The following is a 14,964-nucleotide window of genomic DNA, read 5'->3' as shown; positions in this document are numbered from 1 at the left end:
TGTGTTCGTGCCTGCTGATGTAATGCCCACCTGCATCCCCTGGATCAAGAAGTAATTTCAACTTCCAAGTTTCACCAGTTAAGAAATCAACTGCATTGGGCTGGGGATTTAGCTCAGGAGCACAAGCACCTGCCTGGTAAGCACAAGGGCATGAATTCAGCCCCTGGTACCAAAAAAGAAAGGAAAGAAGGAAGGAAGGAAGGAAAAAAAGAAAGAAAGAAAGAAAGAAGGAAGGAAGGAAGGAAGGAAAGAGAGAGAGAGAGAGAGAGAGAGAGAGAGAGAGAGAAAGAAAGAAAGAAAGAAAGAAAGAAAGAAAGAAAGAAAGAAAGAAATCAACTGTATGAGGCTACAGCTCTCACACAGCTGGACAAAGCAAACAGGAAGCCTTCTGGAAACAAGACCCATTCCAGATGCTGCTGAGAGCACCTATGACCCTTGAAGGGAGTGCGAAACGCCAACGTTGTGGACAAGGCTAACCCAACCTCACTGGTAACTGTGAGAGCGGGGCTTCAGTGGAAGGAGTTTACACATCTACCTAGCATCACAGGCATAGTCTGACGATGTGACTGAATTTCTGCACCCTCATGATATGCCTAAGGAACCAGGAGTTGTTTCTGACAGGGGAGCGGAGGAAATGGTTTCCTGAGACAGAAGCCACTCCTCAGGGAGGGCACTGAATGACAACAAAGGCTCAGACTGCCTCACCAAGCTAACAGCTAACACCAAGAGCAAGGGTTAGGACTGGCTCCAACTGTGAAAGACACTCTACTGGCCGTAGAAGGCCCTCAAACCACCATGCTGCAGAGAAGCAAACATGGAAGGAAGAATCAGTCAACACCGCAGACTTAGGAAACAGTGGCTGAGGAGAATGTCCTAGCCACCCCACCCTCCAGCACCAACCACTGTGATCACCAAGGCACCAAGATACCCGACACCGAGGTGACTCTCAGCCAGCAAAATGCTTACTACCTGTGGAAGGTTCAGATGAGCTAACAAAGTATTTTTAAGTAAAAGATACATTTAAACACAACACTAATTGCATTATCACAACTAAACAGAAGTATAATGTAAACACCACTCTTATGTGTACTTTACATGGAAATGAAAAGCCTAGGTGACGTGCTTTTTATTTCAGGGGTCTGGAATCAGACCCTCAGTGTCTCTAAGCTCTGCTGATCCCAAGCACAGAAAGAAACAAACCGAGATGGACACAAGCAATGATCTGGCTCCTCTGCTAAGTGGAAAAGCCAATCTGAAGGGATCATTCCACTCACCTAGTGTTCTCCCAATGACAAGACTGTAGAATGGAGGGTACGTTAGTGACTGAGGGTGAAGTGGGGCAGGAAGCTGGAGAAGTCGGTGTGTGGCGGTGATGGGGTGGTCTAAGCGGTCTTCCTGGCAGTGGATGCTCCTTGGCATGACCATGTCAGTGTCAGCAACAAGGATGTGATACTGACTTTAGCTTTTAGCTTTTGTGCCTGTTAAATTTTTGTCTGCAATGCTAAGGACTGAACTCAAGAGCCTTCACCCTGAGCTACAGCCCACCCTTTATTTATGCCCTCTATTGTGAGAAGGGGGTCTTACTAGGTTGCTAAATTGCCCAGGCTGGGCTCAAATTTGCAATTCTATCTCAGCTTCCCAGAGTGTAGGGGTACAGGGGTGCACCACTGTGACTAGCTTGTCCTATAGTTTTTTTGTCTGTTTGTTTTTGCCTTGAGACAGGGTTCACTATGCAATGCAGTTCAGGCTGGCGTCGAACTCATAGCGATCCTCCTGCCTCATCCCCCAAGTGCTGGGATTACAGGTGTGTGCACCATGCCCAGCATGTCCTGTAGCTTCTTAAAGATATTACCATCAGAGAAATAGTAAAGTGTGCACAGCTCTCTATACACTATACATGACAATTGCATATTATGAACCTACAATCAGCTTAAAATTAAAACTTCATTTTTTTAACAAAAGGGCTGTTGATGTCAATACCCAACTCACAAGCTTTGTCTATTATCATCAGGCTCAGAAGTCAGCACAGGAGAACCTCACCCAGGTCAGCTTTCATTCTTCCTCCACCTTTCCTTGAAAAGCTCAAGGGCCCATCCACCTCCTCCTGCCACCTCTGGGGAGGAAGAGGGCACTACTCATTGCCAGGGGCTGGCCACAAAGCTCTGGACCAGGATGCTTGGAGTCAGGGCATTGCCTGCGGTTCCTAATCCACCTGTGGGTCAGTGGGAGCCCAAGCAGCTCTGGCTACTCTGCCTCCCTTCCACCTGTCCACCTATGGCAATACTGACCAGGCCTGGGAGGGGAAGGAAGCACTGGTCTCCTGTCCAGCCCAGGCACTTCCTTGCCAGGAACGAAAAGGCCTGGCTCCCTGGGGTGCCCACCCTCACACAAGAGTCTGGCTGCCCCACCCTAGAACCTCAGCAAGCCCCACCTCAGCCCTGTGGATGTCATGTGCCATCCACACTGACAGCACAGAAGCCTGAGGAAGGGTTCAATGGAGTAGGGAAGACACACATCAGACACTGGACTCCACCAGGATGTTCCACGTGGCAGCTCAGCACCCAGGAAACCTGGGTACCAGTCCCACCAGAAGTGACATGACATATGGAGTCCTAGCCTCAGCCTCCTCCCCACTACAGTGGAGTGAAGCCACCTGGTTTCAAGGCTTTGCTACATCCTCAGGAGAAGCCACAGCAGAATCAGGACCCGGCAGGGGGAGCCAGAGGTACAGGAGGGAAACTGGGCAAATGCCTGGGCCCTGATGAGAACAAGGGCCACAGACCAAGAGGCCAGCACTGTCTCCTGCTGGAATCTGCTCCACAAACATCCAGCTGCCATCTGGAGTGCAGAGACAGAGCAAACTGGGCAAGAAGATTACCCTGCCCAACCAGCAGCCACAAGGCGCCCCTCCAGTTTCTCCCCCTGGGCCTGCTCCAGTCCGGTAAGGAGAAGTCACCAGCAACCATCCCTACCTCTAGAGGCACTGGGTTCCTATGAAAAAGAGGAGCTACACAGGGAGGGTGCAGCTGCCACAGGCCCATGCTCTGTCTGCAGGGCCCCTGCAACTGTGGACGCAAAACATGGGCCAGCTGCACCCTGTGGCGTGGCACCAGCCCAAACATAGCACAGCAGGCTGGGTTCCTCCTAGGCAATGAAGTGGTGTCTCAGGAGACCCCAAGTTCCCACTTCCAAACCAAAAAGGCTACTCTAGAGGGATGGAGGCACTGGGCCAACTCCCAGGAAGGGAGGGAGGGGTACCCCTTGCCAGCACCACAAGCTGCACCTAAAGAGCAGGTTGACCATGGACTGTGAATCCCAATTCCTTTCAGGAAACTGGAAATGAAATCCAGAGGCCTCTGGGCATCGAGATCCTGAGACCTGTGGGGGCCACAGGTAGATGTGCTATCCCCACCCATTACTGCAGACCTGGTAGTGCAGTCCCCAACCCAGGCCTCAGCTGCCCAGAATACGGACCTGGAAAACCCATGGCCCTAGAGCTAGCCAGGTAGGCAGAAGACTGTGCCTGGGCTACAGAGTGCACCTGAAGTAGTGGAGGTCTCTGCTGTGAGCACACAGACAGGGGCAGGGGCCTGGTCCCAGGTACCCAGCAAGGCCTGCACCTCTCAGATGAGGAAACAAGAAAAAGACAGCCTGGGGACCATACCAACCTCAGGACAGGTACCCTGAGCCCTAGCTGGTCTGGTGGAAACCTCTCCTCTATGGCAGCAGACATGCAGGACCTATGTCCTAGGGCATTGGCTGGGGCTCATGGGCTCCCCTGAGCAGTAGGAGGCCCCAGGGTCTGCATGCTACCAAACAGCCTGCCAGGAACCAGTCCTACACTGCTTCCTTCCACGCCATATCCAAACAATACCCAGAAGACACAGACCTAGGAGACAGCACAGGGACCATACCTGCTTCAAGCCTAAGAAATGCAGACCCTATCCTGCTCAGGACCACAGGGTTCTCAGTTCCCACACACAAGGACAGGGGCATAGGGTACACATATACAGCTCTGCCCCCTAAAACCAAGAGATAGAAGCAAGCGAATAAGAAGGCGGGGAGTATGCTGGGTCCTCTATAAATACCAGCATGAGGGCGGGTGCCAGAGGAGGCTGGGACTCCACCCACAGGGCACAGCCTCAATCCCAGGCCTTACATAACCATAAACAACGCAGGGCTCTGGCCTTCCCAGGGACAAGGAGGACAAGGAGACCCTTGCTTGGAGGGGTATGAGGTATAGGCACTGTCCTGGACCCATCACCCACCCAGGGTTCCCATAGCACACAGCTGGAGCTGAAGGAGCAGGGTCTCAGCACACTCTGCCAGATTGGGGAGCTGCATGGACACCTGACCAGGTCTGCACTGAGTCACCAGTGAGGCCCCATGGACAGCCTGGGGGCAGATGCCAGACCACACAACAAGAGAAGCATGCATGGGGCCATCACAGAACTCAAGCCCTGACCACTCATTCCAGCCACTGGGAGGGCTGAGCATCAGGACAACCTCAAGGCTTAGGTAGGGAAGGGGAGAGAAGTTCAGAGTCCCTGCCTAAGCAACACAGAAACCCTAATGCTGGCCTGGAGCACCCAGACACCCTGTCCCCAAATCAGCCTGTGTCCACAGCCCCAAAGGAGAGGACCAGCAAGTCACCAGCACAAACAACCTGGCCTGGCACTCAGGTCCAAGGGCTCCCACTCGAGGGTGACTCTGTACTCCCCACTTCCTTCCCTCCCCCAACCCTTCCCTCTTCCCACAGGAGCCAAGTCCAGCGAGGCAAGAACCTACGCTCTAATTACATGTCCTGAAAAGAAATTCCAGTTTAATTTGGAGTAAAGTGAGAAGCTGTGGTTGGAAATACACCCCAGGGAGCCACCTGGCTGAGCCAGGACACTTTCTCTGCATCCCTGAGGTCCATGAGGGAAGCAGCAGGCAGAGATGCAACAGGGATATGGCATTTGAGCTGAAGGCCAGGAGAGGCAGGGACAAAAGGTGGGTAGGAGGTACACAAGAGGCTCCCACCACCCCACCTTACAGGACACCTCCACCAGGCCTGGTGCCTGTGTGGCTCTTGGGTCACCTGGCCACCTACACAGGCAGCCATGCCCCACAGCCTCCTGTGTGCTTGTCCCCCACAGCTTGACCCTCACCCTGGACCCTGAGCTCATCCTCATGGAACTTGGCCAGGTCCCTGAGCCCAGTGAATGTCCTCCCTAGCCCCAGGCTTAGGCCCTGATGTCCACACCCACTGTCCATCTGCTTGGGGGAGACAGTATACCAGAACAGGAACTCATCTACTTGATCACTGCTGTGACCCTAGGATCCTGGACAGGGTGAGCAGCAGTAGATGCCCTCAGTGAAGTCCTCTCAAGGTAAGACTCAAGGAAGACTGGGTGGGGAGGCACAGAGGGAGCCCCACTACACCCTCCATCCTAATCCCATCTCTCTCCCTCCTTTTTCTGCCCTGTAATTCAGTTTCCTACACTTCTCACAAACCTCACTCCTCCGCAACACACTTCCAAATTTGATGGAACAGCCCTAGGTCTGGGAGAACTCCATCTCTCTGCTGACTGTGTGTACCCCCAGGCTCCTGTTCTGTGCAGAGCCAGCAGCCACACGCCCCACCAGACCGCCTGGGCCATACCTACCTTCCTACCATGCTGGCCTCTGTTCAGTGACAGAACAGCCTCCTGCAAATGACTCTGCATCAGCACTCCTGGGTCTCCTCTGCTCCCACCAGTCCCCACCCATTGGCTCTGGTGCAGCACACATTTCCATCCCAACCCCGGCAGGCCCTCAGTCAGGCCTCTCTTAAGTGAGGGGAAGCCTGGGCCCTGGGACCTGGGTCCTTGGTGCCTGCATGGTGGCCTGAGAACAAGGCTGCACAGCCTGCCCTGGCACACAGGACCCACCCCTTCCTGGTGCCCAAGCCATTGTCTACTTCACGTTCCTACAGAGGTCGAGTCAGCACCACAAAAGAATGGTCAACACAAGCCAACACCCGCTCTGGCTGCATGCACGCCCTTGGGGACAGGAAACAGAACCAGAGCACACTCAGGGATGTCCAAGGTTCCTGTCAAGGGCTCAGGCTGATGAGTGTGCTGAGGAGTTCAGCTAGGCTCGGTCACTTGCTCACCCCACATCCTCCATGTCCAAGGGACCAACAATGGATACAGGAGGTGCCTGTGGGTAGATGAATAGAAGCATTGGCGGAAAAGCAGGAAAGCGAGCTGAAGGGACAGATGGGCAGGAGGGCAGAGAAACAGAAGAACACACCCCTCAGCTGCCCTCTGCATTTGTGTGCATAGCCAGGCCAACAGCCAGTGGGCTCAGGGCCCCAGTTCTGCCTGGGAGAGAAATGGGCAGGGGCAGATCGAGTGGTAGGCCAGGAGCTGGCACTCCCTCCACACAGAGGCAGGGACCAGCACTGCCACCACTGGTTGGTTCCACAAGGGCTGAGCTAGCTGAGAATCTGGCTCCCAAGAAAGGCTGGGGTGCCCTTCCATACTCATCCTCATAAGGCAGAGCACCTGGGCCCTGTGTGGGTCTCAGTTCAGGTACCACCCCACCTCCCCAGGACTGCTGCCCCTGAAGAACCCCCAGTAAAGCTCGGGTTTGGAGAGGAAGCCAAGTAGGTATGGTGCACCAGGCCCAATGACAGGTTTGTGCCAGCCTAGAGGCTGGCCCAGGGCAGCAGAGCAAGGATCCCCCAGGCGGCTTCTGCACCTCCACACCAGCCACAGCCACAGTGGAAGGACCCAGCTTTACCACTGGGACAGTGTCAGAGTCACCAGGCAACAGCCAGTGTGCTGCCTGCCTCCTCCCTCCTGGCCTCCAGCCCTCTGAGCACCAATTAGCTAAGCCCTAATTAAAAACAACAGAGTAATGAGAAAGACCGTGCCTGCCTAGCACTGCACCATGCCCAGAGCCTCAGGGGACTCTATTGCTCAGGCAGTTGGGGACAGGGTTCTTCCTTGGACCCCAGGGACCAGCACCCCTTCACATACAGACACACACAGGTCCCCGTGCCCTCACATACCCAATCAGAGAGGTCTGTGGCTCTGAGACATAGTACCCCATCTTGGGTTCCCCTCACCACCCTAGCACCACCACAGAGGCCCTAAGAGAACACAGCCTGAGGTAGAAATCAGAGGCCAGGACACAGGTCCAGAAGAGGACGTAATAGGGGACACAGAGGCGGGCAGGGGTGCAGAGGAGAGACGGAGAAAGACACAGCAGGACCTCAGCACAGTCTCTGCCTTGCCCCTCTCCCTGGAGCTACCAGGAAGGGGAGCTGCCTTGTGAGCCTTGCTCAGCACACGCTGTGCCCCAACCTGGGCACCTCCTCTGGTCCTCAGAGAGGCATCCAGAATTGGCAACACACTGTGGGGATCCTGGGGTGGGCTCTGCAGCCTCTCTCCCACAAAAGCACCCAGGAAGGGACCCTGCAGGGCCCCCAAACCCATCCCTGATGCTTTGCCATTCAGCTGGACCCAGGGGATATCCTGAAAAATAAACAGTGTCCTGGGCAGGGCACAAAGCCTCCTTGATGCAGTGCGCCCTGGGGTAGCCTCAAGTGACCTCAAGGCCACTCGTCAAGATCCTTTCCTCCCGGGAGGCTGAGGAAGCTGGAGCCCCGGACCCAAGGAACCCACAGTCATTTTCCCCATCACATCCAGCACTGCTCTATACCAGGCTTGGTAAACCAGTGAGAGGACTGTGACCCTACAATGCAGCTGGCTCCTCCCCTCCACCTGAGACATGAGCTCCAGGGAAAACCTATGGCTGGCCTGGCCCAGAGCCTTAATTCTCAGTCTACAGAAACTCCACCCCATTCTCAGGAGGCAGAGGTTGATCCCAGATTTCCTGGCGGCTTGGGAAATCAAGAACTTCTCATGACGAGAACACACTCAGTGCCGTCTGTCCTGGAGCAAGAGCCAGACGGGACACACAGCACCACCCAGGGCCACTCTGGGCTCAGAGAGATGTCACCTGATTGTCCCTCAGCAGAAGATGCCAATTGCCCTCCCAGGTCATTGCCCTCCACCCTCAGACCCAGCCAACACCCAGCAGGCAACATGCTGGCCATACCAGCCCTAAGCTATGAGCCCGGTGGGAACCCAGCTTCTGTGACCAGGCACAGCACATCAGCCTCCTGGGAGAGGAGCAGCTCAGACAACTCAGGGGAAGCATGCTCATCCGAGGGAGACTGCATACCGTCTCAGACAGGGCCCAGGGATACCCCATGCACATGGGCCCTTCCCACTTACCCCGTGAGGACCACCACGAAGTCCATGACATTCCAGCCATTCCGCAGGTAGGAGCCCTTATGGAAAACGAAGCCCAGGGCTATGATCTTGATTCCCGCCTCAAAGCAAAAGATCCCGATGAAATAGGGCTCCGTGTCATCCTAAGAAGGAGCAAAGGCCACAGTCATCTCCATGCCCAGGGCAGTGGTCAGGACAGCAGGCCCTAAGATGGACCATCCTGACCCCACCTGAGGCACCCAGACATTTCCAGCCCACTTTCCACGGCAGGCCTGCATGTGTCTGTCTGCAACGGCCCCCACAGGCAGGCACCACATTGGTGTCCTGGCCTCGGCTGTGTGCTCCACCCCACAGAGTGCTGAGGACCGGTTGCCTGCAGCACACAGTAGGCCCACTTAGGGAAGTGTCAACCCTGGTTGGAGAGAGGTAAAACCCTTCCTTGTGTTAACCATAGCAACTCCTTCAATATCCTTCACAGTCTTCCCAGTCCTAAGGAAACAAAGGAGCTTGGCAGAAAACACAGCAGAGTCCCTGGGCCAAGCAGTCTGACCCAGACTCTGGCTACCACACACAACTGCCCAGATAACACTAGATGCTGCCTAGTACTCAGCCTCAGCACTCAGCAAACTCCTAAATAAGCAGAACATACAAACCCTTCTGGAAATCAATAAAAAATTTATAAAATCTTTTATAAATTTTATAAATTATATTGTCCAGCCAAGCAATGATGCCCACCCAATAAGGTCCCAGGTCCCGCAAGTCAAGGACAGGGCTGGCCCAGGCTGAAGCCAAGCTGGTCTCAGACTCAGACCCAGCCAGGGTGTGACATCAGGGCGGGGTAAGGGCTACTTGGCTAGACACTGAGGAAAGGGCTCCAGCTGGAGAAAACTGACTGCAGGGATGAAGATGGGACAGTCTAATAAATCCCTTTCCTCCATCCCAGCTGCATTTCAGCCAAGGTCATGGAGCTTCAAGCAGGGCAGACCCTTCCAGTCTGAGCCCAGAACCTGGAGCACAGGGAGAAAAGGTGTCAGGGTAAGGACACAAATGGTAAGCATTGACAACTTTCGTGTGTGGAAAACAGACAGAGTGCCCCAGGGAGCTGAACACAGTCAGCACAAGGACCAAGATGTCTGCACTCAGGAACTAACACTTTAAGAAGTAGACAGGGCTGGGGCTGGAGATTTAGCTCAGCGGCATAAGTGCCTGCCTTGCAAGCAGGCAGTCGTGAGTTCGATCCCTGGTACCGATAAAAACGAAAAAGACAAAAAAAAAAAAAAAAAAAAAGAAGTAGACAGGGCACAGAGGAGGCCACCACCAAAATCCCCTGAGTGTTCTCCCTCTAGATTGTGGGAACCCGGGAGGAGTTTCCCCTCAGAGAGGTGCTCTGCCCTACAAGGGAAAGGGCCAAATACTGGGCCTGGGCACCAGCTGCAAGGCACTGCCAGCTCCCACAGGAAGCACTGACCATCACACGGCCTCTTGCCCACAGCAGAACCAGCCCGTGGCCTGGCTGACAACAATGGCTGCCACTGAGGGGCCGGGTGCTCCTGTTCTGCACCCTGATGCTGACTCACAACAGGTAAGGTCCCTGGAGGGCTATACACACGGCCTCTTGGTCTCCAGGCACCTGTTTTCCTATTCTCAGGAGTGTTCCCTCTCCCCAAGGGGTGCAGCTGATGACCCTAGGGGAGCCACTGGCCTCAAAAGACAGGACTCACAAACAGTTTATGGACAGAAAACAGCAAAGCAGGTAGGACCCTTTCTGCAGAAATCCATCAGGAAAGAGATCAGTATGACCCCTCTTTCCTTCCCAGCCTTGTCCTGAACCACGCAGGGTATGCACACAGCCAGGGCTGGACAGGCAGTAGATCTAAGCTAGGCAGCGCTAGAAATGGAAGCAGGAGGGGACGCTGGGAATACCACCCATGGGGCTGGCCCATTCTCCTTGCTGCCTTCCCCAAGCACCCTCAAGGGCTGAGCTGCACCCTAGACTGGGGTCAGCCAGAGATCTAATTTCTGTTCCCTTTTCCAAAGGAAACGCCTCCCTCAGAGTTAAACCTAGCCAGTCTTCAGGCAGAAGCCTGCACAGCTAGCTAGGCACCAGGTGGAGCCATGAGAAGACAACTGAGCCTGTCCAGCACACATGCTGGCTTTTCTGCACCCACCACTGGGCCTCATTTCCTTGGGGCAGGCCATGCCCTAAACCTGGTATTTGAGCCTGAACCCCAGGCTCCTATCACTCCTGCCCTCTTTCCTGGCTTCTGGGGCCCATGCTCCCCATCAGGACAGAGCAGACAAGGGCTCCCACCAGTGCAGGAGCCTGAGGCCCAGAAGAGGGGAGGGACTCTGTCACCTGTGCCTTCCATGGTCCTCCAGGAAGCTCCCATCTTCTGGTGTCCACCCAGTATGGTGCCAACCCAATCGTCAGCACCACCAAAGCAGCCTTACCATATCGTACAGCACAGGACCAGGACAGCTGGGCATGGCCAGTCACACCAGAAAGTAGCACAGTACCCTCCCACACTAAGCTCTTTTAATGCCTCATCTTCTGCAAGCTGAAGTCAAAGAAAAGCAGCCAGGGAGGAGGAAGACAGAGCTGCCAGATGCCCAAGAGGCTGTCACCACAGACACTGTCCCAAGGCCCTCTCCTGACCACATGCTTTTCCTTCTGTGCACTCTGAGCCTTAACTATGGTCCCAAGACAAAGACCTGGGGCAGTGTCAAGAACTAGGGCTGAGCAAAGGGGTGCTCACCCAAAGCAACATGTTCCCTCTCCAGACAGCCTGCCAACTGGCCTTCACCCCTGCCCTCTGCTGGCCCCAGGACTGCAATCCAGTGTCCTGAGAAGTCCTGGCCCTGTTCTAATTTTCACAAGCTCTGTACTGCAGTGAACGCACTGCAGAGACTGGGGGGCTCTCAGCAGGAAGTTGGAGGTAAAATGACTGATTGTTTGGAAGGAGAGCTTCCCTGTGACTAGTGGACCCTCCATTTAAAGGATATCCATCAGTCCTGGAAGGGGATGGGAAGGAGAAATCACAGTTCCCAGATTCATCTCTGCACCGAGGCTTCTGCTGGCCCTGCAAGGAAGGTGGACGCCCGCCCTACCCTCCCCTGGACGCTGTAGCCCCTGACCTTCCTCCCTTCACCAGGATGAATGCCCTTACTGCCCCTAGATCTAAAACTCTTACATCAGAGTCCAGCTGGAAACTCAGGTACTCAAGGCCCAAGTCAGACAGCTGATGGCCGCTGCGTCCTCACATCAGGGACTGAGCCAGCTCTGAAGGGAGGTGCCAGCTGTGGAAGAGTCATTCTGCCTCTCCACTGGAGTAGGGAAGCTGCCCATTCAGGACAGACCATACACAGCTCACATGGGAGGGGCTGCCACCGCCCACCCTCAACCGCCTGCCAGCACTCACCAGGCGCTCGGACATGGGAGTCTTGTCGCCGTCAGGGAGGTGCTGCTCCAGCGCCAGCACAATGCAGTTGGCAATGATGGTGGCCAGGATCATGTACTCGAAAGGAGTGCGTGGGTTAAGGACGAGACTGAAAGCCCAGGCAGGGATATGGGACGACAGGCCCATGCCCACCCTTGCCGGGCCAGAGCTTCTACTACCACGTAGCACGGGCGGGCGGGGCGTCTGCAGTTAGAGCCGCCAGTCCTGCACGTCCGGGGGAGGGGGGGTCGTCAGCACCGCGGACAGCGCCCGGCGCCCAAGCGGGCCCTAGGCTGCGCAGGCGCACATGCATGCCCAGGCAGACAGACACAAGTGCCCACCTGAGCGCGCTAACACATGTGTCCCGCGAGCCCCGGGTGCACTCGCGCGCACCACCTGCAGCCGACGCGCGCACGGGCCGCGTCCACAGGGCTCCCACGGGTGCCCTCCAGGCCGACTGCTTGCTCCTGTCCCAGAGGGCTCCCCGGACCGGCAAGCGAGGTGCACGGGAGCCCCGGGATACCGCCCATTCGCTCACCCGCGCATCGGCCCCTCCACTCACCCGTCAGCCCCGCCACCGCCACCGCTACCGCCCCCGCGACCACGCAAACAGGAGCCGGGCCCAGCCCTGCCCCGCCCCCTCCTCACCACCGCGGCCCCTGGCGCGCGCCCCCACCAGCGACCGGCAGGATATGGCCACTCGGTGATGCGCTTGGCGTATTTGCGGACGACGTTGTCCTCGCTGAAGACGAAGAGCGATCGGTTGACAGTGAAGCAGTTCTGCTTGACCGGTATGGGGTTGTACAGCGCCATGGTCCGCGCGCGTTGCGCGATCGACTGCTTGTAGAGCACCCGCTGGCCAGGCTGCAGCCCCCCGGGGCCCGGGCCACCCGCGCCCCCTGCCCCGCCGCCCCGGGCCCGCTCCCCGCCGCCCGCGCCCCCATAGCGGCCGCCCAGCTCGTCCCCGAAGCGGACCATGGCTCTCGGGAACCGCGCGCATCCCCAGCCCGGCGGCCCCGGCAGGGAGGGCGCGGGGCGCCGGAGCAGAGCAGATGCGAGCTGCGAGACCGCACCGGACCTCGCCCGGCCGGCCGCGCCGCACCCGAGCCGCGGCCGCGCCACGCCCTATAAGCGACCGGTCACGTGGCGGCACGCGGCCAATCAGCACCAGTCCCGCCCCCGCGCCTCCCCCGCCCTGGCCCTCGAGGCTGCGCTGGGCCCACGGCCCCGTGCGCCCGTGCGCCCCCCGCTCGGGGCGCCGCCTAGAGCGCGAGCCTCGTGCGGAGCCCTGGTCAACCGGGCGGGCGGCGTGGCCTCTACCCCGCCCTGCCTGACCCTCCCGGCGCCCCGAGACAGCTGCGACGGCAGAGGTGGGAGGGCCGCACCCGAGTCCCCGCTCACGCCTCGCTCCAGCCTCGGCCTCCTCGCCGCGCCCCTCCCCCGCGCTTCGGACCGCAGAGAAGACCTGAGCTCCGGCCGCGCCCACTGCCCTTCCGGCGTGGACGCCACAGTGGCTAGGGCTTTAAGTGCACAGCTGCGCCCGTCACCTGGCCACGCGCGGACTCTGCCTGGGCTCCAGGGTCCCACTTCGGACATCACTCGCTCGCTGTTCAGTGACACCTCAACAAACCCCTCCTGGGCCCCCCCGCCACCCCTTAGTCCACGCGCGTCCATCCGTCCAGCACCTTCACTGCCACCACCGGCTGCACCTTCAGGGAGGTGACATTTGTGTCCCAAGGACACAGACTGACCTCGTGGTACCAAGGCTGCGCCCACGCAGTGTCACCCATGAGCCTGCACCCTAGTCTGCTTTATGAGTGTCTGGGGTAGGCGCGCAGCTGGCTGTGGGGATCTCTGTACCCCACAGTCCTGGTGTGAACCAGTGCTGCAGAGCAAAAGCTCAGGTAGGGGAGACCATGTCTGGGGACCCCAACCTGCATCCCCAAAGCCCTTCTGACTACTGCTGCAGGCAGCCCTGCGGGAAGCCTGGCATGGATCATTTAGGGGTCAAGTCTGCCATTTACACTACACAGTTTTTAACCTCACATAATAAAAATCAATTTTAGGAACAGTTCTTTGATCTTCCTGCCGCAGTCACCACAATTTTTGTGTTCATATGTCGCCTCGTGGCCCAAAGAGCTGCTGTAGCTCAAGGCATCACATCTTTACACCACCATCTCAAAAAATAAGAAAAGATCGGGCAATCTTTTAAAAAAAATTTATGATACCCTTTTATAATAAAGGAATGGCTCCCCTTTATACTCTATTAAGCAAATCTGCTTAATGCAGACAAGACCTCTCATTACCTAGTCAGCATACAGTTGCACAAGATTCCCTTCCATAGGAAGGGGACAGGAAGGCTGCTAGGTGTCCTGTTGGGAGAGAAATGGAGAGGCAGATTGGGTGTCTCCACTGAGGAGAACAGAGATGGTGTTGTATAGACCAGGAGTTGTTCAACACCAGCATACTTGCAGGTGTGCTGGAGGGGAGGTGTGAAGGAGGCAAAGCTGAGGCATCGATTTTGCAGTGAGCTACTATGTGGGTGGTGGTACCGAGACAGGGTTGCACAGGGGAAGACTGTGTTCCACAGAGATGAGAATCAGGAACCACGCATGGCGTCGAAGTAGAGATGTGGAAGGTGTCCAGGAGAGAGGCCCTATGGGTTTGTGCCCCATCCTGCCCCATGTGTTGGGTCCATCTGCACTGAGGGAAAAGCAGCAAGGTCAGGTACTCTTTCCCCACTTATGCCCACCCGCCAATGCCCATCCCTCTGCCCTCTCTGCTCTCCGCCTCCTGTCCCTCCCTGTGTCTGAGGCCAATAGCTCAGGCTCCAGAGACCTCTGCCCCACGGTGCTGCTGCATCCTGCACAAGCCTTGGCAGATGGCCCCTCCGGTGCACTGTCCTGCCAGACCTGAAGTGGTCATCGCAGAAGAAGAGTCTAGACTGGAAGGACATGGGGCTTTTAGCAGCCAGAGCAATGCCCAGGAGCTGGGCACAGTAGGGAGTGTGCCTATGGCATAGGGAAACAGCGCTGGCCACACCAGGAAATGCAAGGAAGGGTCTCCTATGAGTGTGGACAGCTCGTCCAGGGAGGAAGAGTGTGCTGCCAGTGTAGATCACTGAGCAAGCAAGTCTTTCTGCAGAGGGGAGCAGAGATGTGGAACTAGTAGCTGGAGAGATATAACCCAAAGAGAGCTCTGGGAGTGCTCTAAAGGTGGGCGAGATCACTGGGCCTCATGGGCTGCAGGAGAGACTGCTG

The 14,964-nt window shown here is 56.7% G+C and overlaps 1 protein-coding gene across 13 annotated transcripts in view; it reads right to left on the bottom strand.

The window, feature by feature from the left end:
• Nucleotides 1-12,820, bottom strand: part of Cacna1b (calcium voltage-gated channel subunit alpha1 B) — a 204,901-nt gene extending 192,081 nt beyond the window's left edge. For all 13 annotated transcript variants that reach the window (XM_063228637.1, XM_063228634.1, XM_063228692.1 and 10 more), the window contains exons 1-3: nucleotides 12,400-12,820; nucleotides 11,687-11,793; nucleotides 8,271-8,410 (exon numbers count right to left, since the gene is read on the bottom strand). In XM_063228637.1, coding sequence (XP_063084707.1) covers nucleotides 8,271-8,410; nucleotides 11,687-11,793; nucleotides 12,400-12,682 — 530 coding nt within the window. In that variant the 5' untranslated portion in view covers nucleotides 12,683-12,820. The remainder of the gene's footprint in view (nucleotides 1-8,270; nucleotides 8,411-11,686; nucleotides 11,794-12,399) is intronic.
• Nucleotides 12,821-14,964: the final 2,144 nt, after the last annotated feature.

Source organism: Cavia porcellus, unplaced genomic scaffold (genome assembly GCF_034190915.1).
Source record: "Cavia porcellus strain 051 isolate PalLab524CR breed Dunkin Hartley unplaced genomic scaffold, mCavPor4.1 scaffold_1, whole genome shotgun sequence".
Classification (NCBI taxonomy): domain Eukaryota; kingdom Metazoa; phylum Chordata; class Mammalia; order Rodentia; family Caviidae; genus Cavia; species Cavia porcellus.
The sequence above is the reverse complement of the archived record's forward strand: the minus strand, read 5'-3'. Positions and strand labels throughout refer to the sequence as shown.